The 27,110-nt window shown below is 40.5% G+C and overlaps 3 protein-coding genes across 3 annotated transcripts; 1 reads left to right on the top strand and 2 right to left on the bottom strand.

The window, feature by feature from the left end:
• Positions 1–3,719: 3,719 nt before the first annotated feature.
• On the bottom strand, positions 3,720–4,788 carry rps29 (ribosomal protein S29). The gene is made up of 3 exons (XM_085382006.1): positions 4,649–4,788; positions 4,070–4,169; positions 3,720–3,826 (listed from the first exon to the last, which is right to left on the bottom strand). Exons 1-3 carry the CDS (start codon positions 4,708–4,710, stop codon positions 3,818–3,820), a joined length of 171 nt encoding a protein of 56 aa, XP_085238132.1. The 5' UTR covers positions 4,711–4,788; the 3' UTR covers positions 3,720–3,817.
• A 3,966-nt stretch (positions 4,789–8,754) lies between these two features.
• mgat2 (alpha-1,6-mannosyl-glycoprotein 2-beta-N-acetylglucosaminyltransferase) lies at positions 8,755–13,080 on the top strand. Its single transcript, XM_085382771.1, has 2 exons — positions 8,755–8,900; positions 11,270–13,080. Exon 2 carries the CDS (start codon positions 11,522–11,524, stop codon positions 12,929–12,931), a length of 1,410 nt encoding a protein of 469 aa, XP_085238897.1. The 5' UTR covers positions 8,755–8,900; positions 11,270–11,521; the 3' UTR covers positions 12,932–13,080.
• Positions 13,081–18,691: 5,611 nt separating this feature from the next.
• wdr20b (WD repeat domain 20b) lies at positions 18,692–26,305 on the bottom strand. The gene is made up of 4 exons (XM_085382322.1): positions 26,026–26,305; positions 23,282–23,464; positions 19,741–21,147; positions 18,692–19,324 (listed from the first exon to the last, which is right to left on the bottom strand). The coding sequence occupies exons 1-4, from the start codon at positions 26,272–26,274 to the stop codon at positions 19,268–19,270; spliced, it is 1,896 nt and encodes a 631-aa protein (XP_085238448.1). The 5' UTR covers positions 26,275–26,305; the 3' UTR covers positions 18,692–19,267.
• Positions 26,306–27,110: the final 805 nt, after the last annotated feature.

The raw sequence follows: 27,110 nt of genomic DNA on the forward strand, positions 1-27,110 counted from the left end.
CTAAAATAAAAGAGACTTCACAAATTTATTTGCAACATTGTTTCTAATAAAACCCATAACTCTTAACTTCATTCAGTTTAGTTGTATTAACAATATATCAAAAGAAAACGTATCCTTACCCCCTAAGTAAACAGTTAACTGACCTTATTGTCATATTTTAGTTATATTGGTTTTATAGTTGATAACTTTGCTGAGTAGATTTTTTAAATAATTTCTAAAGGGGAACCCCTAGAAAGAAGAAAAGAAGTCAGTGATTATGAGCTACTAAAGATCCAGTTAAATATGTTATCCATCCATCCATTCAGTTTCAGTGGATTCAGTTTTTCCATTTTATTTAAATCTATGTGAAAGATGATCATAGCTTTTGTGATGTTGCCAACACCACTGATTTGAGAAGTCTAAGTTTGAGCATTGGCAATAAATGAATTGGATTTATATAGCGCTTTTCAAGGCACCCAAAGCGCTTTACAATTCCATTATTCATTCACTCTCGCATTCACACACTGGTAGAGGCAGCTACGGTTGTAGCCACAGCTGCCCTGGGGCAGACTGACAGAAGCGAGGCTGCCATATCGCGCCATCGGCCCCTCTGGCCAAATGTGTGAAACAGAGGGACACTGCATCCTTATACAGTAGCAAGGTGCAAGTCCCAAGGTAGGTATGTACCCTGCTTTACCATTTATTTTGTCCAAAACGGGAGCATAATTTGCAGAGCATAACCATTGTGCTTATTCAGGATTCTCTCCCTGCCAGCTACAGGAAATAAATGCAGCTTTAAGGCACATCTGCATGGGCTTCCCTTTTCAGACCAGGGAACCAGGTCCATTTCTTAAACACTGTCTTTGTTAAATATGCCTCTGTGGTTCTCCTCCCTTTACAAAATGCAAGACTAAAGTTGAAGCAGTAGCCCAAAAGGAAAAGTGAACTACTGTATGTGCTAAACCATTACTGTTTGATAATAAATGCGTAAATTTAGATATCTACCCAGTTACTGCTACTCACTGTGTCACCAAAACTGCATATGTCTCTGGGGAAACTCCAGCTCTTCACACATTTGGACAAAGAGTTGACCAACAATAGGTTTCCACTCAGTTGGTTTGTTACAAATTTTAACAACAAAGGACTGATAGTCAAAGTTAAAATGTGGATCGTCATGTCAAAACAGCATTTCTGGTAACAATATTTCAGATTTGATAAGATTTAAGGTTTACTTCCTGAATAATTAACTTTTATAACTAAAATAAAAATGTGAAAAATAAGTAAAAACTATAATTATTTAAGGACATGGAGGCAATTTCTTAACAACTCTATTTTCACTTAAGTCAACTGCCCAAATTCTTTTGTACCTCAGAAAATGATTGTCTGATTCACAAGCCACTGTGTACTGAGGACAAAGGACTTAAACAGAGCTATTTCCCAAACACATGTGAACCTAACTATATGTAGGCTACATATATAAAAATAGCACAGTGTAAGGCAGAAAGTGGAGCTGGAGCAAACTGTGTGACCACACAAAGCCAGTGAACGGTAACAACGATGGGAGACTTTTTGAAAAAGATTCAGGTTGGATGAAACTGATTTTTCACTGAGTCAGTTGTCGTGGAAGTTGTGTACTGAGGAGACAGCACAGCGAGAACACTGATGCGGTGCAAAGAAGAAAAAAAGGCAGTTGAACTGAACATCAAAGACAACACCTTCCACCCGCCAACATGGTGCAGTGATGCAACAAGGAGCGCTTGTGTGTTCAGCTCCAAACTGGCCTGCCCGTTCCTGCACACAGGCTCCTTTTATGCATAACTTATTGGCCTACTTTTAAAATACCTACAGATCTGAGGTAGACATCAATACACCCCATAAAATACGCCTTAGCCTTGCAGAATGTTTTGCACACGCTGTGCTTCCATTTCTAAAGTTCAGTCAGACAGTTATGGCCACATTTGTTTAAAGTAGCTATATCGCATATATTTACTGCATTTGGCAGGAAGTACCTTTTATTTATTTCCTTCATTTAAAAAGTTTCACTTGTTCATTTTGTGTATGTACTGGACTTCCGAAGACTCTTTATAATGAGGGGTGCTGCTCTACTTTTAAACATCTCTATCACTATTCATTCATCCTTTTATTTCTAAGCAGTTTGTTTTGTTGCTAGAATTATAGGTTTGAGTGTTTGTGTCAATTTCATTTTTTTGTCATTTTGTTTCTTTTTAACAATTTCCCCAATGGGAGCATTAAAGTTTCATCTTATGCCTGCTGAACAAAAACATTTATTATTTGTGATACGCTAGCACTTCCCAACCATATTTTAGTTATTGCCTTGGATTAAACAGATTAAAATCTGAACCTCGAGCATAAAGGAGTAGATTGACTATGCTTTTTAAAAAATCTAAGTAGCTGCACAACTACAATGTATTTTTAGACTTTTCAATCTGCCACAAACATCTTTTAACTGCCCACTTTAGACCCCATGAAGCTTCTCTAGTACCTGATGGCAAAAGGTATATAATTATGATGAATGAAAGATTTTTTTTTTTTTGAGGGGGGGGGCAGCAGCATAAATAGCATTACCAGCAGTCAGTGGCATCATCAACGGCACTGAGCATGATGTGCTGCTGCCATCTAGTGCCTAACACTTCACACTATTTTTTTTAAAGGTGAGAACAATAATGACAAATATTTTATAGTAAATCCTGGCAAAAAAACAAAAAAAAAAAACAAGAAACAGAAAAACAACTCAATATCAGATTGCACAGAATCCCATCTACCTGGGAACAGCCTTAAACAAATAGCTTCACTTTGGTAGCTTCAGTCACGAGGCGCTAAGCAATTAGGCACACTACAGGGGACTTATCAAATTTCATTAACTTTGAGCAAGACTATTATCTCAGCATGTTAGCAGTCCTTGGATGAAAGCTGGGGGTATGTTGTTTTACGTGAAGGCACGCTGAATTAAAAATTAATCAGCTGCACTTTACGCCGCTGCCATGATGCACAACTGTGAGGATTAATTGCACTACTTGACTTCTTGCAAAATAGCTCAGCGGATGTCCCATTAAAGGTTATTAACAAAGAAATGTGACCACTCAACCACAAAGCAACCTTAAAATTGAGTTTCCACCTGAAATATTTTACTTCCATGCTCCTGGTTTGTTTTCAAACGACAGGCACAGCCGACCTGTCTAAAAGCTTCCCCACCCCATTATCAAATTATCAAGGCTATTCCACTCCTATTGTGTTTTCTTCCCATCAGTCTTTCCCCACGCACCAGTTTCCATGGATACAAACCATTTCTCTGCAGTTATCTACCTATTACAAGGATGTCTACATTTCACCTAAATGAAAAAAAAAAGCTATAAGGCTTGCAACTCAATGTTCATGGTTTACTACACAATTATAATCTAATGACATGAAGTCACTAAATGCTGCTGAGTAGCCATAACCCCAGTTAATATCGATCAAGTTTCAGTTTTACTCATATTTAAAACCTCTTGCTATATAAAACCTGTTTGCTTAACTCTTAATGAACAGCAACTCAAAGTAGGTGACCAACTAAGTTATTTTATTTAAAATGGAAACCTCTAACTGCCTGACCAACATGACTTTGCTGCTGAGCAAAACCAAAGGTCATTAATAGTGTTTGATCGCTCATCTAAAAGTCCTTTTTATCCATTGTGGAAAAAAAATATCAAATTCATGCCAATTAATAACCACGCAAAAATCAATCAAATTGGACAAAAAATTTATTTGCAATGATTAATTATCCCATCATGGCCAGACTTCTGACAACTTGACCCATCCGAGGACGTCAGCACAAGACATCTTAGTCCAGCTGTAAGAACACAAAACAGGTGTTAGTTATTGTAAAGAGACGGGCATATAGCATGCTTGTGAGGAGCAAAAAGCAAAACAGCATGAAACTCATGCAAAATTAAAACAACATTTAATTCATGGGCTTCATCCTCAAATCAGTAAAGCCAGTCCTAATGAAACTTTATACAGTGGGAAATTCAGTTGATGTTCTGTGATGTAAAGTTATGATCAATTTGAGAGGCAACAGAAAAATACAACTTACCTTAACGAAGCCGATGTCTTTAGCGTACTGCCTGAAGCACTGGCGGCACATGTTGATCCCGTATTTACGGATCAAGCCATGTCTGTTAGAGCACACTCGGCTGCAACAACATCAGAGTAGGATCAGTCAACGCATATATACGCTTTTATGTACCAGTTATACAAAACCCTGGCGCCGATTGTCGTAAACTATGAGCCGGTGTGCATTTGGTGTGCTCTTCTGAACACCGGGGCTAACTTTTAACAGTCCTGTAATAATGCTATTCTCAATAACGTTAAACATTTGTTAAATTTCTTCCGATCAAGCGACGGAAGAAATTACACGCCTAACTCATATGCATTAAGGGCTTTCGGTAACTCTAGCCGTTATAAAACCAAATCCGGTCAAAAGACACACAAGGCTGATGCTAATAGGGAAGGAGAGAGTATTTGCCTCCGCCATATTAGCTCAGGTTCAGGGCACATGCGGTGCACGTTTGGTAGCGTTTTTTTTTTTAAAGATGGGGAGGCCAGAAACACCTTATATCACCTCAACTTGATCACGTTAACCGATAAACAACGCAACAAAGTAGACACTGACCAGGAGCGGGATCCCTGTCCGAATTTTCTGGGGTGACTCCAGTAGAGCTGCTGATGGCCCATCTTGTCTCTTTTCGCTCGAGTGTCGGAAAGGAAGAAGAAGGGCGCGCGTGCGCAAATAGGCTTTCTGGTGCTCTATTTCCGGCGTCGGGTTGTTGTGTACCGCCTCCTAGCGCCTAACTAAATTTAAAATACTAATTTTTTTGTACATCGCCAAAACTAATCAATTTGAATTAATAAATCCCACAGCCCAATGGGTAACCGTGACATCATTTAACCCTCTTACAGCTCTAAGCCCTGCATTTAAATAAAACCATGTTATATTAAACTATTCAGTCTTCATCTCGGAAACAATTGTCTGTTGACCATAAGCACTTAAAACAGCAAAGTGCTGGCTCTTTCTGTTTAGCGTGAGCATCTGGTTGCACACGTAATCCTTCAAATTAACTCGTGACATGTACAAATGTACTGCAATAAAAAATCATGCAAACCACAAATGCCTGAAATTGTTCATTGATTACCCACAAAATGCGGTCTAATCTTCATTTAAGATTATAACCAAACGCAATCAGACTAAACAAATAATGTATTTAGCTCCAGTTTCTTAAAAAGCTATTCACAAACAGATACCAGATACATAGTTATTGTATATTCTAAAAAATAAAAGAAAGAAAGAAAGAAAGAAAGAAAGAAAGAAAGAAAGAAAGAAAGAAAGAAAGAAAGAAATATACAGCAAATACAAACTTTAAATAATTTCATTATATGTAAATCTTCCAAGTAATTTCGTGACATAGGTACAACCTCAGCTTTAAATTAAAATATTGATTGGTACCTGGATTTTGGACTACCTCACCGACCGACCACAGTATGTGAGGACTCAGGGCTGTGTGTCGGACAGGGTCGTCTGCAGTACGGGGGCCCCACAGGGAACGGTTCTGGCTCCGTTCCTCTTCACCATCTACACTGCAGACTTCTCCCACAATTCCACCCAGTGCTTCCTGCAGAAGTTCTCTGATGACTCTGCAATAGTCGGCCTCATCACTGATGGGGACGACAAGGAGTACAGAGGACTGACTCAAGACTTTGTGGACTGGTGCCAGCTGAACTACCTCCAGATCAACGCCAGTAAAACCAAGGAGCTGGTGGTAGACTTCCGCAGGCACAAGCATTCTCCACTGCAACCACTGAACATCCAGGGTATGGACATTGAGGCTGTGGACAGCTACAGGTACCTTGGTGTTCATCTGAACAACAGACTGGACTGGACTCATAACTCAGACGCCCTCTACAGGAAAGGGCAGAGCAGGTTGTACCTGCTGCGGAGACTCAGGTCGTTTGGGGTGGAGGGCCCACTCCTGAAGACCTTCTATGACTCTGTGGTGGCTTCTGCTATCTTTTATGGTGTGGTCTGCTGGGGCGGCAGCATCTCTGCTGGGGACAGGAAGAGACTGAACAGGGTGATCCGAAGGGCCAGCTCTGTTCTAGGATGCCCTCTGGACCCAGTGGAGGTGGTGAGTGACAGGAGAATGGCGGCTAAGCTGTCATCCCTGTTGGACAACGTCTCCCACCCCATGCAGCAGACTGTGACAGCACTGAGCAGCTCCTTCAGTGGGAGACTGCGGCACCCACGGTGTGGGACGGAGAGATTTCGCAGGTCTTTCCTCCCCACTGCTGTCAGACTCCACAACAAAGACTTTAACTGAACAAACACACACATCCACACATATGCAATAATACTAAGTGCAATAATCTTTTCTGGCATCGTTGTATTTTTACTCAGTTGTATATAGCATTCGTATTCTATTTTTATCTTATTGTATATTTTTATTCTATTTTATTCTACTGTATATAGTATATTATTTTATTCTATTCTGTACAGCTGTGTACTGTATTTATTCTTATTGTATTCTAATTTTTGCGTCATAACTTTTGCACTGTCCACTTCCTGCTGTGACAAAACAAATTTCCCACGTGTGGGACTAATAAAGGTTATCTTATCTTATCTTATCTTATCTTATTGAGCTTGCACCTTGCATTTTTGCATGATTCGTTCTTTGAATAATTCAGCCTTTGATTTTATATATTTCAGTTGCATTTTACTCAGAATTATTGTGTCATTTTTATCATGGCAAAGAATCTTTTTTTTTTTTTTTGTATTTTTAATAGTATGTTTCAAATTTGCAGAAGATCCCCTGCTGTTTCATAACATCTTTGGCATCATCTTTTATTCTCAATAAAGGAGACAAACACTGAACTACTGAAGAAGAAGGAAACAAGCAGGTTTATAAGGAAAATGCACTGCATCTTAGTACCAAAACCCCATGTCCTCACTGAGGGAACAATGCATAAATCTGTCAGGAAAATTTACCAAGAGATTATTATGGCAGCTGTCCATGACCTATCTTGGGAGAGGTTAGGTGATGGGACAATAGCTACACAAAGGCCCAAAGTGCACAGGTAATTCTTCAGCAGAATAGCTGGGAAATAAGAAACTGTTTTTTGAATGGCAAAGTCAGGATATGTCTGTCAAGGGAGGCCATCTGTGGAACAGTCTTCCTCAACCCATTAGAGAATGCTCTACACTCAATTTGTTTAAGGCAAAGGTTAAAAACTGGTTATGGACAAATCAAGTGTGTGATCATGTATGAGTTGTATAGTTTTAATGTTTTATTTGGGAACAGAATGGTGTGTATGTGTAAGTTTGGTGATGGAGTTTTTATTATGAATGAATGATGAATTTTTATGAATTATTATGTCTATTTTTTATGCTTAAGGACAACAGATGGAAATTAGCCCTTGGCTATAATCTGGTATGTTTACATTCATGTAATTTTTTTTTTACATTTATGTTCATTAACATGCACTGTCCTAAATAAAATAAATAAAATAAATATGTTCACCTTAAAACAATTGAGATGCTGTGGGATGACTCGAAGAGGGATGTTCAATCAAGATCAATTGTGGGAACAGTTTCTAGGGAGGATTGATCCAAAATTCCTCTTCTATGTTGTACACATCCTACATGGAGCTACATGTAGCATCTAATGGAGGTTGGTATTGCTGAAATAGGTTCCACGAGTTAACAAAATTCAACACTTCCCTTTTTTGGGTCTGCACTGTGAGTGATCAGTGAAGAAGAAAAAAACAAAAACAAAAAAGTAGCAATTAAGGCAGTCTGTGTAGATTTGCAACACATTGTATAAATAATCAAGAAATCCCAGTGTTGTGCCAAAAAGTGATTTCTGGTATTTGCCAACAAATAATTGCCAGCATTTAAAATGTCAATGAGTTGTTGGCCTGCAATCCGTCAAACATAGCTATTATTAGTAGTGATTATTAAACTTGGACCCTCTTTCACAGTGCACCTTTTGGTCTCCCTCCCCTCAACCCCAGGAGGTTGTGTCAGATGGCAGCCTCTCCCTGGTCCTACCAGAGGTTTCTTCCTGCTAAAAGGGAGTTTTTCCTTTCCACTGTTGCCAAGTGCTTGCTCATCATCTGACTGCTGGAATTCTCTCTCTATTATTGTAGGGACTTTACAATATAAAGTGCCCTGAGGACACTATTGTTAAGACTTGGTACTAAACACACTGAATTGAATTCAACTGAACTTAATTGTAAATGACATCAAGTCATTTAGAGCTAGAAAGATCATTCTAGTCTGCGACTTAAAAAAACAACAACAACTTTGATATAGCCTTTATTCATCCAGGTTAAAAATGACACTGACATTAAAATTTTTTATAAAGTCTATAAAGTCAAAAATGACTGAATATAATGTAGGTATAATAATGCAAGGTAATAAACAAAGAAACAAAAAACAAGTAATTTCTTTATTTTATATATAACCCCTTCGTAAATCTTGTTTACCACAGACTATTTACCCCCAACAAGCACAGATTTTAGACATCAAAAAAGCAAATCACACATAAAAACATGGGAAATTACTTTTGGGGGGTCAATCACATTTCAAACAGGCCCAATAACTTTTCCTAGCCACTCAAACCTCATCAGGTCAGTTTAGAGAGCAGAGTATCTGCAGCAGCAGGAGCAGCAGCGGGGATTCAAGATATTTCGGGTATCTCTGGTGCCCCCCGCTGGCCCGTTGCATTGTGGGACAGCGACAGGCAGTGTTTTCACACAGCTAGTCGACAGTTGCGTTTGCCGTGCATTTTGCAGAACGGTATGGAGGAGAATGGGAAGCCACCGTACTGAGTCTTCACAGTGAAAGCTCCGCACGGATTCTGCGGTTTTAGGTAAACTACTGTGAGCGTGGTTGTTGTGGTTCGACACGGTGTTGACGGTGGTTCGGTCCGGGCGGGTTACTTGCAAGTTGCTAGCTGACGCCGTTGCTAACTTGCTATTAGCATTTCCGTGATGCTGGCTGTCATAAAAGAGCGAAGCCGAGGCGCCCGCCGTTGTTTTCGGCTGCTTTCTGTGGGTTTTGTGTCAGTCGGCGAAATGCTAAAAACTGTATCTCGTGGTTTTAAAAAAATCGATTGAAGCCGCCGCTGGCTCGGTGTTGTCCAACGGCGGCCAATTTAGGACAGAAAAAAAACTGATGGGGTTTGTGCTGTAGGCTCCAAGACGAAACTGCACATTTACATGATAGGCGCTTGTACTGCTAGTATAAACCGGTTTAGGTCACGATAAAAGAAATTAAGTGGATTAAAATGGGAAATACTTTAAGCTGTAGACCAAATATTTGAGTTGATTTGGCAGGAGGCGTGTGGAAAGCATTTAGCACGGAAAAGCCGAATGTGGGCATGCAAATTACAATAATTTGAAGAATGTGGGTTAGAGAGCTGTATCGTTTTACTCCTGCATTTAGCTGCTTTCCTTAAAGTACACATCACATATTAATACATTTCTGTGCACATTTACTAATAGCGTTTGGGGCTTACTTTAATGTATATGTCTGTGTGGGGCAGTTACAGGGAATGTGTTTACTTCTGTTATCACAGACTCTAGTAGGTATCAGATACCTTTCTCAGGCAGTGTCGGTGACACACTGCAGTCTGGACTGGATGCTACCATTAAGTAGAGTTTTCAGGCAACCAGAAAACAGAATAAATGGTCAGGTAGTCAGCCTGAGAGACTACTAATTTAATAACGAATAAAGTATGGAGGTTTGCTCAGCAGAAATGAGCGATCAATATTGATAATGCAGTTAAGGAGGAAAATAAATGGAGGGCAAATTAGAAGCATTGAGCTTTAACCAACATTAACGATATAAGCGAAGATGAAGTATGGGGTAAGGGTGAGGATTGGATGAAATCACAATTGTGGCGTTTGTGATACTCTTTGTAGGGGCTGGCTGGCAGCCAGTTGCATGTATATTTCTAATAAAGCTCGGTGATTATCATTTATTGAATGTCTGTGAAACCATAATATATACTTTTACATTGTCATCAGACTAAATGCATTTTATTGGATATGTTAACTGTACTCTGCAGATAAGGGAAGATAAGTAAACTGGAGGTGCTTTCAGGTATTAGCTCAATGCAAAGTACAGTAAATATACAGAAATCTGTATTTGATATGGTCAATGTTCTGCCTGTAAAACAGCAGCAGTTATGTTGACAGTTTTTGGTGGCACTTGGCAGGTAGCTTGTTTTAAGCACTTTGTAAAATCTGCTTCTTTTTCATTTGAATTTTGTCTTCCTTGATTGTAGCCCCTGTCTAATAATCTAATCTGATTAATTCTAACTAAACTGATCTCAAAGCTATATGATAAAAAACTGTCTCTGTACCAAGTACAACATTTTCAAGAAGGATAGACTCTGTTTCATTTAACTTTCTCCTGAGTGATCATTTTACTTGTAATTATAAGAAAAAAAATTCAGCTTGGTTGTTATGCGATGTGTATGTTAAATTTGTCCATTGTGATTATAGAATGAGACGCTCTTAGGGAATAGTTCCTAAACAGGAATTTTTTCCTGGCATCTCCTACCCTGATAACATTATTTTGTGAGTATTGCTTTACATTTGGTTTGGAAGTCAGATGTCAGAGCTGAGAGTGAAATCACTCCATAGTTAGTGGGTTCTGGCAGTAAAGTTGGAAAAACAAGAAAAAAACCAAGATATTTTTGGTTCACAGCCAGGTAAAGCCATTCAAGTATCACTAACAATACAGCACAACGTCAAAACTCAGCTGCAGCACTTTAACAGATAGACTGGTCAGTGTTCTGCATGAAGTACCTAAAACTTTCATAGTACTGCACTGTATGTTTGAATAGAAGAAGTTCAAACCGATTGACATGGTAACTTAAACTGCAGGTCTGATTATTAGCCATTTACGGAGATTGATGCTGTTTCCTACAGTTATCACCATATTAGTTTTGCGCATTTGTCGTGTAGGTGGTTCAGTTGTTACCAAGTGACCTACCTTATGTGTGTGGGATGGCAAAAGCTAATGAGTGATGATTACTGCACCGAGTTTGGTCTTGCGTAATTTGCAACAGTATATGCTTAAACATCAATTGATGTCTTTTTCCATGTTCCAGCATGGCAATGTGCTTTATATACTGTGGAAACAAATTTCTGTCAAGATTTTCGTAACATTGCCTTACCCCCACCTGTCACAATGCACTTAATTTTATTTTCTGGTTTATTTTTCATTCAGGTGGTGCACGCACACTGCCACTCTGCTGCCTCTCAAAAACCGCCATGCCTTATGGAATATTCATTCAGCACCAGTGATATTCCAGTGGGATCCATGTTTACAACAACAGTTAATTTTGCCAACACTTAGCCTGATAGCACTTTCTTTTTAAATCGCTCCTGTTCTCAGTGCAAAGCGTAAGCCCCCCATACAGCTGCATCTTGAGTCCCAATTATCAACTTCTCTCCCTTTACAAGAGGATAACCCTCTATCATGAGATTCCGAATCTACAAGAGGAAGGTGGTGTTACTGTCTCTGGTGGTTGTCATATGTGGCCTGGCTTTCTGGAGCAGTGGAAGGCAGAAGAAGAACGACAGTGGATCGTTACCCAGGGAAGTGGAGGCGGTGCGGAGGAGCAACATTATCAGCAGCAGCAGCAGTAATAGCGTCAACAGTCATAACCAGGAACAAGCAACGCCAGCGGTCAGTCGGGCACCTGTCCCAGCACCTGTTATACAAGCAAATGACACACACCAAGAAAAAGAAAAGGACAAACCCAAAATATCCAAGCCAGATGTGGATAATACCACTTTAGTCTACCGTGGCATTGTCTTCCAGCTAAACTTTGATCAGACGATAAGAAATGAAGAGAAATTTAAGACGACTCGAAAGAAGGACGATTTGGTTGTAGTAGTTCAGGTCCATAACCGACCAGACTATCTAAAGCTATTGGTAGACAGTTTACGAAAGGCCAGAGGTGTGGATAGCATACTGCTGATATTCAGCCATGACTACTGGTCCCCTGAGATTAACAAAGTGGTTGCCTCTGTTGACTTCTGCCAAGTCCTCCAGATTTTCTTCCCCTTCAGCATCCAGCTGTACCCACAGGAGTTCCCTGGAAATGACCCCAGGGACTGCCCCAGAGACATCCCCAAAAAAGACGCCTTAAAACTGGGTTGCATTAACGCAGAGTACCCTGACTCGTTTGGACACTACCGGGAGGCCAAGTTTTCCCAGACCAAGCACCACTGGTGGTGGAAGCTTCACTTTGTATGGGACAGAGTTCGAGTTCTCAAAGACCATAAGGGTCTCGTTCTCCTGATCGAAGAGGACCACTACTTGTCTCCGGACTTTATCCATCTCTTAAAGCAAATGACTGCTCTGAAAAGGGAGCAGTGCACAGACTGCGATATCCTCTCACTGGGGAGCTACAGCCACATCGGCTACTCCAGCAAAGCAAATAAAGTGGAGGTGAAAGCCTGGAAGTCCACCGAGCACAACATGGGGATGGCTCTGAGTAGAGAGACGTACCAGAAACTCATCCAATGCACTGACACCTTTTGCACTTATGATGACTACAACTGGGATTGGTCTTTACAACACTTGACTGTGTCATGCCTGCCCTCCTACTGGAAGGTCATGGTGAGCGAGGCACCACGGATTTTCCATGCCGGAGACTGCGGCATGCACCACAAGAAGGCTTCTTGCATGCCCATTAACCAGAAAACCAAGATAGAAAACATCCTACAGAGCAGTGGGAACCAGCTGTTCCCAAAAAACCTCCTGATCACAAAGAGATTGCCAGCCAACGGGGCAGGAGGAGTGGCCCCACATGTGAAAAATGGGGGCTGGGGAGACATCAGGGATCATGAACTCTGCAAGAGCTATGTTCGATTACAGTGACCTTAATTGCTACTATTATATATTATTGTCTCTTTTGCATCCTATATAAAGAAAAAGTAAATCTTTATGGACTATTCTTAATATTGCCTGTTTTATTGGCTTGTTCCAAATAAAGACGAATGTTGGATTTTTGGCTTCTTTAACACAAATATGTCTTTACATTGAATTATTTAAGTAATTCCTAACAAGTCTGCAATGTTTTGTATCATTGATATACTAAACAATATATATTGCTGTGTTTTCTATAAGAAGATTTTAAGATTATTATATGCATCATTTGATATTCAAAGTCTAAAAACATACTGATGGGAAACAAATTAAAGGTAATGTCAACATAACTTAAGCCACTGGTTTCCACTGACCTGTTGCTATTGTTCAGTCTGCACACATACACTGGAAAAAAGGTCAGAACATTGCCTAAAGGTTGCCGGGAGTTTCTTATGACAGAAAGAACCACAAATTTTTCCTACGCAGCTTATCGGTCCGTTTAAAAAATGCACCAAAGCGAAACTAGGACCAGCACTACCCTGTGCTCCTTTTCCACGGATCAATGGCCAGTTTCTAACTCATAAACGTCTGTTGCTAGTGCCAAAAACTGGTGTCAGTGGGTATGGAAGGAGCTATCACAAGAAATATACCAGTGATTGGACTGAAAGGCAGCCCACGGATTCTATCCGTCCTAATTTTCCATACAAGGAAATGATCCCAACATCTTATAGTACACACTAAGAAATGATAAGTTCAAACCTATGAAAATCTGGCCTACAAAAGGCGCCAAGGCAGAACTGGGTCCAAATTAACAGTAGCTTAAAAATGTCTGAAATCTGGCTTAGGAATTTGAGTTGAAGCCTGGTGACTGCCCACCGTTATCTCTCCGGTCAAAAATTTTTTGTCAAGCCCTAAATACTCTGAAGAAACCCTAACTTCTCACATCCTGTGCTTTTGACCACTCAATTTCTGCTCATCAGGGTGGAAATGTTTGTGGAATAAAGATGACTGCTCAGAACAACGTTTTATTGATGAGTAGGGATCTCTTCCTCTTAAGTTGACCAGTGACCCTTGCAGCATAACTGAGCTACAGCATCCCCTCACTATAGCACTTACGCATTCAGGTGTTCCCGTAATTTGTCACCCATCTGTATCTCAGTAGGTGGTAAATTGGGAAGAGCAGGCAAGTGCTCACTGGTGCAGTCACGAGTTTGGCGAAACTATGGACTCGGAGGTCCCGCTGTGCTCACATAATTAGTTTGAAGGTATTTATATCTCACAAATTTGCTGAGATCAAAGTAGATCCGTTGAGACACCTCATTCTATTTAAATAATTTCCATTTAGCTTCAACAGGTTATTAGAGAACACCAGAAGACTCGATATTAAAGTGACTGCAGCAGTTCGGAATTCAATTCCATCAGTGCTTTCAGTAACGGGGGCGCGCAGAGCTACAGTTTTCATCGTGTTATATCTGACAGAAGTGATGGTGATGCACTGCAGCTAAATAAAACTGCAGGCCATTGTTTTGTTGCAATGCATCACTGCCCCTACCCAATGTAGTATAACGTTGTGCTACTGTATCTGCAGAGATTCTCACAGAGAAATAAACGCGATGCACCTGGAGAGCTCCCAAGGCTCTGACACTACTTTCTGTTTTCTGTTGTTCCTATTGAAGATGCATTTACATTTTAAGTGCTTAGGCCACAGCTCAGTATTGATAGTTTCCGCTGACGCCCGAGCTCACTGGCTTCTCTGGCTGCATTGATCCCCTACTCCCTTTCCATCACTCCATCCCTCAACCATCCTCCTGGCAGTGTTCAACAATCAGTTCTGCATACTTTTCAAAATCTGGAATAAGTTATCAGTGACTGAACTCTTCAAACAGTTCACATTTAAGGCCTCCTCTGGTAGACTCTGCCGGTGGCCTTTCAGTGACACAAGTCTCAGCATAAAGCACCACATGAATTAAAGATGAAATACTTTAATGTATGTAGAGGAAGTTGTTTCCTTAGTGTGATTTTTTTCTATTTAGATTGACACAAAGCCTCTCAAATGTTCCTCTTCGGTACAAAAACAAAGCAATGCAATCTCTGCAGGGTAAGCAGTTCCTGTTAATTTCTTATTAGTAAACTTCAATTCATAATGCAGTGTGAAGACATGCAGTCATACTGCTGCTGCTTCTCTGAGGTCATGCAACTGGCAAATTGTGCAGCTGTTCCCATGGTGCATACTCAGAAATTGGGCCTGTACCACAAGGGAAGCATGGCTTAGAATAGAACTGAGAATAGAAGAAGTGGCACATTGTTCTTGATACGTGGTGACTAATGGTTAGCTGACATTGGAGCGTTAGAAACTGTTATGTGTTGGATTTAAGGTCTGTACAGCCCAAGACCATTATCCATACCTCTCCCCCTCCTAAAAATTCCCGATACACAGTTATCTAAATTGCAGTTGAAAAGGCACAGAGGAAAAAACTGCCTATCCACTCTAGAATCCAGGCCAATTGTCAATACAGCCATCCTAATGAAGCAACTTTGTATTCCATGTTGCATTTAATTTGTCACCCTCTTATCCCGACTTTGTAATATAACTCATTCTTTAATGTCTAAACTAACCACAGGTCTTAGCAGCGGGTTAAATAAACATCCCTGCAGAGCTTGAAAATTAAACTAGATTAATGTGATCCTTTCCCCAACTTGACTAGACGTGTACGTTCAAATCTATCACTGACATAAAGGCATGAATTAATTTTTTTCCCCTCCCTCCCTTCTCACAGTATCTTAAGATGTCAAGTTTCTGCATCACATGAAATGTTGCTCAGTCTGGGCTTCTAGCCCCCGAGAGGCAATATTAATCATTCATAGACGTTGCACACATTGAAGGTAAACAAAACTCTGGGTCAATATATGGAGACATGCAGACGAGGGAATTGCATCAGTGTGAAAAGATGGTCAAAGAGGGATTGTGCAGTGGGATTCGTTTTCAAGCTATTGAATACCTATCAAAGAGGGCCCATTTCCCTGAAGGTGTAAGATAGATGCAGCTCTTTTCAAGCCTGTGCTCGACGCTACTGTAGTTTGATTGCCATTCAAAGGTGATAGGGTTTGTAAACAGCACAGAAAGCACAATAATAGCACATATATTACAATCAGTGGGGTTTTTGTTTTTTAAATGTAAATATCTCACTAATTCTGATTGACACTTGCTCAAGATTGATGTTGCCAGCCCAGAAGAGATCAGTAATGCAGTCAGAGCTGTTTTAGTGACAGCCTGACGGGATGATTGTGCCAGTCTATCCTGCTGATCACACCTTTTTTTCCCCTCACATAACAGCGATGCCACAGGCTGCCGGTTTAATGGCTATGAGTGCTTGTGTTTCTCCTAAAAGTAGCTCATAAATTATGGAGAGGCAGTTTTATTCTGCTCTTTGAATATAAAATATATATGAAGTGGAAGCAATACATTTGTGATGGGAGACCAAGGGAGAGACAACAGGATATAGGCTACATATCACATAGACAGCAATTTCCCCGTTTGATCAAGTGATTGTTATTGAAAAAACATTCCAAAAGCTCTCATTTGCCTGAACAAGACTGCCACCTGCTGGTTAGCTGCAATACTAATACTTCAGTGGTCAGGGAGGTAATTCTCAAAATGAAGTAAAAGGAAATTTTAGAAATCTCCTATATAAGGTGTGTCAAACTTAAGGCCCGGGGGCCAGAATTCACACGGTAAATTCGGTCCACTGGATGGTTTTGGAAAATGTGAAGGAGGGCATCAATTTTTGACTTTTAACTGTGTTTTCGTAAGTTTCACAGATTCTTCTGCTAATAAAAACCTCCCCCATGGCTGTTCATTCGTTCATGCTACACCAGAGTAATTCATTAACATTTAAATAACAGAAATCTTCCTATTTTCTCACAAATTATTTCAGAAATGTCTCTTTATTTGGTTTTGTTTTTTAGAATTGGTCCACAAAAAGGGACATTTGCAGTGAATAAACAAAAGCTTTGTTTTGCAATGACAGGACAGTCTGTGTGATGAGCAACCAGAAGTTTTCCTGCTATCTTACACATTTATTTCTCACTATTTAAGCCAGATTTCATTCATTTACCGCAGCAGGATTTCTTTGTCGTGTTGAAAAACTGAGATGTTGTTACAATTGCAAAGCTTATAAGATATCTCTGCAATTAAATCGAAAGAAAAGGGAATTTTACTCATCCAGGTTGCTTTAGATCAAAGTGGCTCACAATGTCAAATGAGTTTGCCCTAGAACCCTGCCCTGGAACCAAGCCATCATGGGAAATTATTAGTTGTGCTAGTCCTTCATTATGAAGTGAAAAAATGTAATACTTCTTTCGCTATGCGATAAAAGTAAAGGTTAACAATGTAAGAAATTCACATTGTATTGAGCCTGACCGCTTAACCAGGCAGAAGAAAGCATGGAGGTTGCATGTCCAACTAATAAGTGTTGCATGAACGCGTAGTTTCATGTGTAAATAAACAGTGAACACAAACAGAACAGGTAGTCTGTCAAAGCTGTTTTAATAGGCGTCACATGGAGGAAAAGGCTCCCACTGTTAAAATCCTTAGTTCTGTGTGGGTGCCTGAAAAAGCACCCCTCACCTCAAGCACCTAACCCCCCCCCCCCAACACCACCAGTGCTGACGCATGTCAGCTGGTAATTCAACACAGTGTCAAGTTTGTTCACAAGTTCAGCATCAGTTACTGGCAATATAACAGAAGTCACAGATTTCAGTCCTGTGTGCAGAACAAGGTTGTCAGTCTTATTTGTTAAAGTGAGTTTCACAAGTATTATGACGGATGGGACTGCTGCCTATGGGTGAGGAGAACTATGCCAGCGTTGGTCTTCCTGTGGTTTACCTGAGCTCGAAGTGATGGCTGAATTATAGACCACTGCCTCTGCGCCTACCTGTCTACGTAGTAAAAGGAATCTGCAGCGACAGGCTAGCTAGCATTCAGCACTACCTGTTAGACAAAAGGATAGACATTTCCTATACCAAACGTTTCATTAATAAAAATACACCTGAAATTTCTCTATGTACAACAGAAAAGAAACATTTTCACCTGCATATTCAAGATTTGTTTTAATATTAGGTATAGATTTTCTGTATTAGAAATATCACTATTTTCTGAAATGAGGATTTTCAATTAATGTAATATGATCATTTCACTCATAAATCACTGATGTACAATATTTACATATATTACAGAGCCCATTTCATCCGAAACAATATTAAAATAAATGCTCAATAGATACAAAGTTTGTTTTTTTAAATTCTATTTATATAACAACCTTGTCAAGGAGTCCTTACACACTCCAAAATGTAAAGCCATACTCCTCTAACTATTAAGTGCAAACAATTTTTTTTTATATAAAAAACTATGATTGCAGCATCCAGCGTTGAGACAGAACGATAACAAGCCGTTTCCCCAAGTGCTTTCAAAGCGTTTTGAAAAACTTGTTCCACCCTCATGAGTTCAAAATATACAAGGGAAGAAAAAGAATGAAAGAAAAACAAAACTGTGCAAATAAACTCCTGAGTTTGACAACTCGGACTTAAAAACGTTTCAAAAGGAAGTAAAAGGCAGTCTCTCTTGGGCAGGTGTTTGACAACCGTGACTGCACAAGGAATCACCCAGGAGGTGAAAAATAAGAGACTTCGCTTTGGGGATATGCTGCTGTCGCTCCAAAACAGTTCCTCATCTTATTCCCTTTATCTGTGAATATATTACATTTATTTTATCTCTTTCTTTTTTTTTTCTTTTTTTTTTTAAAAAGGGATTTAATTAAACCCACACAAAAAGGTCAGGTTGAGGCATCATCACAAATGCTTACACCGTATCTAGTCTTTGAAGATTTACAGGCACAAGAGATTGGGGGATTAGTTTGTTATTGTTAGACTAGACACGTTCTGATATGAGCATAGATGCAATAATGAAGCCAGTCAAACCTTCCCATAAGCCTCCTGGATGATTTAAAACTTGCCATCTAACTTCCAATAGCACCCTTTAAACCCACTCCACCTCCCCCACACAGGCGCACGCGCGCGCACACACACACACACACACACACACACACACACACACACACACACACACACAAAACAAAGGGGGTCAAGTTTCTAACTCTGGCCTTGGCCAAAATTCTTAACATGAACAGTAACACAAAGAGAGCATCTGGGTGCTTGTAGTGATGAGAATGAAAGGAAACACTCGAGGTCATGTGATGTGTGACTGTGTGTGAAGAAGCGCTGCAGGGCCTCGGTCGTGGTCGTCCCCACGTCTCTGTTGCGTGGAGCTGTTATTAGCAGCACCAGCATCGACTATACTACTGTTCCACTGGGGGAATTGGCTGGGTTGTTTTGAGATGATAGCAATCCCTGTGGAGAGACAGATAACACACATTGATAATAAAGGTTTTTACTCAAATGTAACACGAGAGGTAGAACAGTGAGGCCGTGAGGTTTGCGCTCTCTTTTTTTTTTTTTAAACAAACTGTCCTATTTATAATCAAAAATGATGCAGGTTTATTATATATATATATATATATATATATATATATATATATATATATATATATATATATATATATATATATATATATATATATATATATATATATATATATATATATATATATATATATATATGAGGTGTGAACTCAAACCCAAACAAACCCAAACCCAACTGCTCCTGAATGCAAGAATTACTCAAAAACAAAACAACAACAACAACAACAACAAAACATAACTTTAAAGTGTCACAAGAGAGTATTCTCATGAGGCCCGTCACTCACCACTTTCCCAGGCCTAGCCCAGGTGCAAACGAAACCCTCCTGACAGGCTGTTACCAGACAGTCCTCCAGGAAGATTAACACAGTGAGTCTTTCGTGAGCTATCTTTTTGCACACCAGCGGTTCCAGGAGCGGCACCTCCTCCATGCGTGGGCACAGAGTAGTGCCTAAAGTCTTAGCAGCGTCAGCTTTCGCCATCTTTGACGAGCTGAGCTGGTTTAGCTTGTCGCTGCTCTTGCTGCTGATGTGACCCATGCTGTGGTTTCTCTTGTGGTCCTTCTCGTGGCGCTCCTTCCGCGAGTCGTGTAACGACAGTGTTGCAAACTTGCTGACGCTGGTGGCGATGAAAGCGCTGTCAATGATGCTGTTGGCCTTGGTTGTGGCGGTGGTGCTGCTGCTGCTGTTGCTGCTGCCTGTGTTACTGTTGGGGGTGCTGCCCCCCGCTGGATTTGAGGAGTGAGGCAAGCTATTGGACCGAGGCAAGGTGCCGGGGAGGGAGTTAGTTGGGTTGCCGCTAGTGCTACTATTGCTCAAATTGTCTTTACTGTTGGTGCCACCGGAACTGGTGGTCGTGGACAGAGTAGAAGGAGGTTGTCCTGTTGCTGGAGGGCTTGTGGCACTCATAACATTAGTGTGTGTTCGAGTGCGGGACAAAGGGAGGTGAGGGAAGAGAATGTCCTCTGTGAGATCCCACAGGCACAGCTGGGTGTCCTGTCCCACTGAGCCAAATCTGTAGGTCACACTAACCGGTCTACTGTCCGTAGAGTTTCTCTTAGAAAGCCGAGAATGAGAACTGTTTGCTCTGTCTCTGCCTGCACTGAAGTGATTCTGCTCGTGAAAGTCCTCGTCGCTGCCACTAAACTCCGCAGGCAAGTCGCCATCCTCAACACTGGTGGTACAGTGGTCAAACGCCACCACGCTCACCCATGACTTGTGGCCATGCCCTCGTGCAATGACTCTACAGTCCAAAAATGACCAAACCGTCACCAGGTCGTCCTCCCCTCCTGCCACAATATACCGTCCATCGGGGCTCCAGCACACGCACAGTAAGCCACCGAAGTAGCTCTTCATAGTTCCGTGTAGCTCTGCGGCATCAAAGCCAAAAACCCGCAGGAAGCCATCCTGGCTCGCACAAGCTAGAAACTTTCCATCTGGGGAGAAAGCAAACTCATTGAGCGCCCCTTCGCCCACTGTCCACCGCAGTAAAGGGTTACGAGCCGATTTGCTCTTGCAGGTATGCACAGCATAATTTTCACCCTGCTTAAGGAGCTGGTAGTGAGGTGCTGTGGTGCCACAGGTGTTTTCCACATTGTACAAGTACATGCTGCCACTGGAGTGAGCCACAAGAAACAGGCTCTCTGAACCAGGAACCCATCGCACACATGTTACTCTCGACTTGTCGATAAGTCTCTGGAAAGAGAAGAATAGAAAAAAGGAAAAACAAAGCAAAAAACAAGGAGACAGGTCAGCTAGTGGACTAGATCAAACATAAACACAATTTCTTTAAGGATTAATAAAGTATTCTGATTCTGATAAACATATTATTGGGAGCCTGTACAATGAAAGTTCATCATATCCATGACACCTTTTTTCTATTTGTCACCACTTACCCCAAAATCAGCAGTCAAGCTAAGGGGTCACACAAAGGTGATTAACAACATGCTAAGTCAGGTTTCTCGATCTAGCTATGAGGATGTTCATATGAAAGAATATGACCAATCAGAAATGGGGTAAGACTAAGGGAAGCAGAGTGATATACACTATGGTATTATAAAAATAGATTTTAAAGACATAATAGAGGCTTAAAAATTAAACTAACACGTGCATGAACACACACTCGCACACACATGCGCATCAGGGCTAAAGCTATTACACCAGAGAGTTTGTGTGTTTGAGACAAAAGTACAATAAAAAAAAAAAAAAGAGTCATCTAAATATGTCTATGTAGTTATCTCAGTCAGAGAATGTCCAGGTCATGGGAGTCTGGACTGCTTGAGAAGAAGGCAACTGGTATCTTTTGTGGTTTGTGAAAATGAGCCACCATATAATTCAAATATGAAGGTTGCTACAGACTAAATATGCGCCATGGCTTCCCCAGTGTAACCAATTTTTGCATAGAGGAAGTGAAAAGTAACACTGTCTGATCGCCTTCAGAGATCAGATGGGCAGATGACACCTGTGTCACAATAGAAAACCTATAAAGCAGAAGCCTGCATAATGACTGAAACCAGCCCACTGAAGGAACAATGGGCTGGGAGGTCGTTTCAGTCATTATGCAAATGTACTGTTTATAAGATTGGGGAAACCTGCAGTCAGCTGAGACTGAAGAAGCTACTTTAATCAGTGATGAAGCGTTTCTCCCACTGAAAACGCTACGTCCAGATGAACAGAATCAACTTTTGGAGACACCTTATTAATATGAGAATAAATGCACCAGAACAAACCTCAGACATCCACCAGGGATAGAGAACAACAAAGGGAAATACACTGTTGTCCAGTATGTGGCAAGTTTTTTTAGATAAGTTCCAAAAAATGTTCTCCAACCATTAACATCCTAGTACACGTTTCACCATGGAAAACCCTCAAGACAAAAACTGGCACATTCCAAGGCTAAAATACTCTAACATAAGCTAAACAACACAGTGTAATTCAGTAAGCAGTGTTCAGATTTTTACATGGGAGGAACCAAACACTCACTCCACAAATGCATTACACAACATAACAGAGCCACCTCAACAGGAAAAGGACAGGACAACACCAAATACCTCATATTATGATAAAGTGAGGCAAAGACTCATAGAGGATTCCCACCTTGGCCCTGATTACAATAATAACCAAAGCCTTGTTTCACACCTTGGCTCATGTGACAACTCACATAATTAACAATGGCTCACAAGACCTCAGGACAACCCCCACTAGGGATTAAGTCATTGAGATTCTCCATGAGTTGTTTTAGAATTTTACGAAACCTCTTCGATGAGAGGGGAAACTCTTCATAAACCAAAAATAAAGTTCCTTTGTTTCGAAGCATTCGTGATGCTGCTTGATTATGTGTGAGCTTCATCTTCTTTGGCCAGCTAGACTGAAAAAGCAATATTAATAAAGTTTAGTCTATTCAAAGTACAATAAAAGTTTTAAAATGACTTACAGATAGCTTGGACAAAAGGAAGAATTTATATTTATTACTAATGCTCACCAGAGAAAAACAAAGATTTTAGATTTTCTTTTTTTTTTTTTTTTTTTTTTACAACCTTTAACTAACTACACACTTGGATCACAAGGATCATCCAGGAATGGTGATGCTTCATTCCAGAAAACTGAACATACCTGTTTATCTCTTACGTCAAACATAACCTGTAGAGCAGATTAGGTCTACGGTACAAATTATGTTGGCGATGTACCCTAGTAAGTAGTGGACCACATTTGGAACACTGAAAATCCAGGGTTAAACCCGAAGTTACATTACTAAGCCTCAAATCCTTCTTCATAGTACAAGGCTCAAGAGAGGCAAGTTGTCTTCAAAACAATGATAACTGCTACCCACCTCCTCATTGAAGAGTTTGCTGGTTTCCTTCTTTATTGGGTCTATGAGCTGCACCTGGCCAGCTGAGAAGCCCACCAGCAGAGAGACACTCTCTGCTGTAGCTGTGAGGGGGTTGAAGTCATGGCACGTAGGCTGCGTTCCTTTGTATATCCTCTTGTCTATGGGCTTACTAAGATCAGCAGCCTGCAATTACAAACACATTGACATGACTAAAAATAAATTAAAGAAACTGTGATATGTTGTTACATGTAGAAAGTCATTATTCCGAAATAGAAAGAAAGAGCAACAAAGCCTGACTAATGCAAATCTAACATTTGTGATAGCTTCATGTCTATCGCTTTCTTCAGGTCTATTTTGGGGCATAAAACAAGTCAGAGAGAAAGGTTAGGAGTTGCAACGCTTCTAAAGGTATCAGTGTTGTCAAAAAGGCAGCTCAAAATAAAATGAGATAAAATAAGCATCTATGGCTGCCTGACAATACAAGTGCTACGATGATGCTGTGGCTAGACTGTCATAAATCATTTATACAAGGATGCTTCATATTCCACCTGGGTTAGACACAGAAGACATATTACCAGGGATGTTCAGCTGCTAATATTAAGTTTAAAGAGAAATAAATACCTCAAACAAAACTTGCTTGATCCCAACTGTTTGCAGTGGATCTGTCTAATCCTTGAACAATAAACTTTATGTACAACAACTCACTGTGACTTGTCATCCTGACATACCCTGGTTAGGGTTTCAGGTGACAAATGTTTTACTCACTTTTGTCAACAGACAAAATGGTGATTTTGATCTATCTGTCACTAATCTGAAACTGTGCAAAATGTGTTGCTGTGCTTCAATTTCTTTTACCCACTGTCCTGTATATGGCTGAAAAACTTTGAGATGTTAAGTGGCAATCCCATTGATTGTAAGATTAGTGGTTTGACCATTAGCGCCTTCTTCATGCACATCACTGGGTCTTTGAACAAGACATTTAACCCCAAAATAATTGAGATAGTCAGGCCTTCACCTTGTAATGTGTGTGTTATCCATCTATGTTAGCTATCTTTGTGAGGACCGAAATCTGCATTCTACTATACTTGTGAGAACCAACAGTCACTTGTAAGGACACACACACTGGTCCTCACAAGTTTGAAGGCCTTTTTGAGGCTCAAAATGTGGTTTTAGTGTCAGGGTTACAATTAGGCTATGGTTAGGTTTAGGGTAAGGGTTAGAGTTAGGCATCATTTTTAATGGTTGGGGTTAGGATAAAGGGCTAGGGAAACCATTATGTCAATGAAGGTCCTCACTAAGATAGCTGAACGGGGTTTTGTGTGTGTGTGTGTGTGTGTGTGTGTGTGTGTGTGTGTGTGTGTGTGTGTGTGTGGCTGCACTAATTCAGTCCGTGCTCTGGGATTCCAAAACTTGATGAGGAAGTTTTGAGAATTGCTGATGTTAAAAACCACCCGAGACGTCCCTACATCAGGAAAATGAACCTGAATACAAATGCTGTCCCTAAAGCTAATGCAGCATTTACTCTGGTTCAATTTTGTTGTATCAACAGGTTAACATTGCTGTTTACTGGCAAACAGTTATAATGGCTAATATTTACTCCCTGCAGTTTTGATTAAGTAGCAAAAGTATCAGCATTTTTATCACTATTCGAAAATTTTCTCTAGGATCTCTTTTCCATAGACAGCAGTGTTGTTAAATGTTTTGACATTGCAGTTTTACGGTTGCTCAGTCAATTTGAAGATTTTTTTAATCATAAGGAAACGTCAAACACTAGCCTCAGGGTTCAAAAAATGTAAAATCGAACCACACAATTCTGTAGCTTAACTTGCTGTCAAATAACAGACTTCATAACTTTTCAAACCTAAAGGTTGCCCTTTGCAGGGTAGTACACCATATTAACTTAGAATTATCCAAAATAAGTGTTCCTCTTTGCACTTTACTTTTGTTAAAGACGACAGAAGAACAGCTCTAACATTAACGTCAATATGCAATGTTAGAGTTTTCGTGGAAAACCAAAACACGAACACAAGTGTGAGTCCTTATTAGGATGCTTGGCCGCTACACCCAGCTTACGGGTCAAGCACATGACCAGCATGATCACCGCTGTCACAGTCACCATCTCTGCTTAAACGTGTCTTGCTGCAATGACATCACCACTGCACGCAACCTAAACAGTGGATCACATTGCATCACAACCCAGTCCTGACAGTAGCGTGCACACATCATTACACCATGAAAAACAACACTGTTCACTTCCATGCCCACAGCTTACAAAGTCTAAAGCTTACATGCAGTCAGTGGCTTCTTTAACAGGAACAACAAAGTTGTTTCCTGTCTGTATTGCCACCGACAGTGTAGAGGTGCACTTTCCACGTAAAGAAACGAGGATAAACAAACACCACATGACATGACAGAACAGGAGAAGCCTTTTCTCGTATAGCACAGTTCACTGGGTAATTTCATGTCACAGCTTTTCGCCGAATTAACTAGTGAACCTTGGAGGGCGCACAAATCTAATCGAAGCAACAACAACAACAAAAACAACTGTGGCGATGTTAGCTAAGAATGCTAATCAGTCTCTAACTTAGCTCGGTTTGCTACATGGCCTTCTCTTGATAATCTGCGCACTTAAATAACAGAAGCCGAGAGAGCTGACAGCTGGTTTGCAACGCATTTAAATATGTCAAATTAACGGACTGCTCCCGAACAGCGGTTACTTTGCCTCCTCGCTCAGTACTGTTTACCTTTCTCACGCCTTTGTAGATATAAAAGTAGAGTTCCCGGCCCACATTGAAACAGATCCTGTCGCCGTTGCCGGACTGGTCGTTTACATTGACGAAGGAGACCTTGACGGGATTGGAGCCCTGCGAGTTGAAAGGCACCCTGTTCGGGCGGCTGTATTCAGAGTGAGTGAGGAGTTTGTAGACACCTTCTCGTGTGGTGAACTGAGTTTTAATTTCGTTCATCTCCTTCCCTCCTCCCTCCGCCGCCATCTTGGAAATCGCCGTTCATCCTTGTCCTGGCCCCGGATGTCAGCGAGAGCGCATGCGTTGAACCGTTGCGGTCGCAGCCATGCGTACAGTGAATTATAGAGTCCAGCAGAAAAACAGAAGTGTATGCGCGTGTAAAACGCGATTAATTTAAACAATAAACACATCGACTTAAAATAACTCGCTGTTATTTAATATTTTTTATTGCTAAAATCAATGTTTTTTTACAACTTTTATGGACCACCAAAGCAATAAATAAATTATATTTATTTTGAATGAATACAAATAAAAATTCTATGTAATAATAAGAAAACCTATGGTGAAAAAGCTTTCAATTGAGTATAAACAGAGTAAACAAAATAAATATTATTAGTAAATAAAAACAAAGGGGGAAAATCTCTCTGTGCAATAAAATCTTCCATAGTCAAGGCAAAGACAGAAAGTTCTGAAACAGAAAACCAAGACTGAAACTCATGGTCACTTCTGTAATCAAAGCACCAAAGTAAGAACCATCCCAGGATGTAAAAACTACCTTCTGGCACTAAGTTCCAGAAACATTGCTATTATTCTCATTCTTCCATTTCATTAAAAAAAGGACTGACTCACTGTCTTACTCAAACAGAATAGTGGAACACCGAGAAATTTGGCTTCTCTCTTTCATCAGTTTACACTGAGGTACATGAGTATTCAGCTTCTAGTAACGTCTGCTACCAGCTGGAAACATTTAGATTATGTAACTGATCCCTAGAAAGTGCGATACACTGCCCTCCTCTGGTAAGTAAAGCCATTACCGCTCAGATCGGACCAGAGTATTCTAGTCGTCTGTCTTACACAAGTCT

This window comes from Rhamphochromis longiceps, linkage group LG15 (assembly GCF_057381845.1).
Source record: "Rhamphochromis longiceps isolate RC_006_pf linkage group LG15, R_longiceps_female_GT1.1, whole genome shotgun sequence".
Classification (NCBI taxonomy): Eukaryota; Metazoa; Chordata; class Actinopteri; order Cichliformes; family Cichlidae; genus Rhamphochromis; species Rhamphochromis longiceps.

What these genes read in the sequence shown, in the direction of transcription:
- rps29 (XM_085382006.1), bottom strand. Translation starts at nt 4,710, where the DNA reads ATGGGCCATCAGCAGCTCTACTGGAGTCACCCCAGAAAATTCGGACAG. An exon ending in GGACAGGGATCCCGCTCCTG is followed by an intron (nt 4,170 to 4,648) that starts GTCAGTGTCTAC and finishes ATGTTGTTGCAG; the next exon opens with CCGAGTGTGCTCTAACAGAC.
- mgat2 (XM_085382771.1), top strand. Translation starts at nt 11,522, where the DNA reads ATGAGATTCCGAATCTACAAGAGGAAGGTGGTGTTACTGTCTCTGGTG.
- wdr20b (XM_085382322.1), bottom strand. Translation starts at nt 26,274, where the DNA reads ATGGCGGCGGAGGGAGGAGGGAAGGAGATGAACGAAATTAAAACTCAG. An exon ending in GCAAACTCTTCAATGAGGAG is followed by an intron (nt 21,148 to 23,281) that starts GTGGGTAGCAGT and finishes TTCTCTTTCCAG; the next exon opens with AGACTTATCGACAAGTCGAG. An exon ending in GGGCTAGGCCTGGGAAAGTG is followed by an intron (nt 19,325 to 19,740) that starts GTGAGTGACGGG and finishes GTCTCTCCACAG; the next exon opens with GGATTGCTATCATCTCAAAA.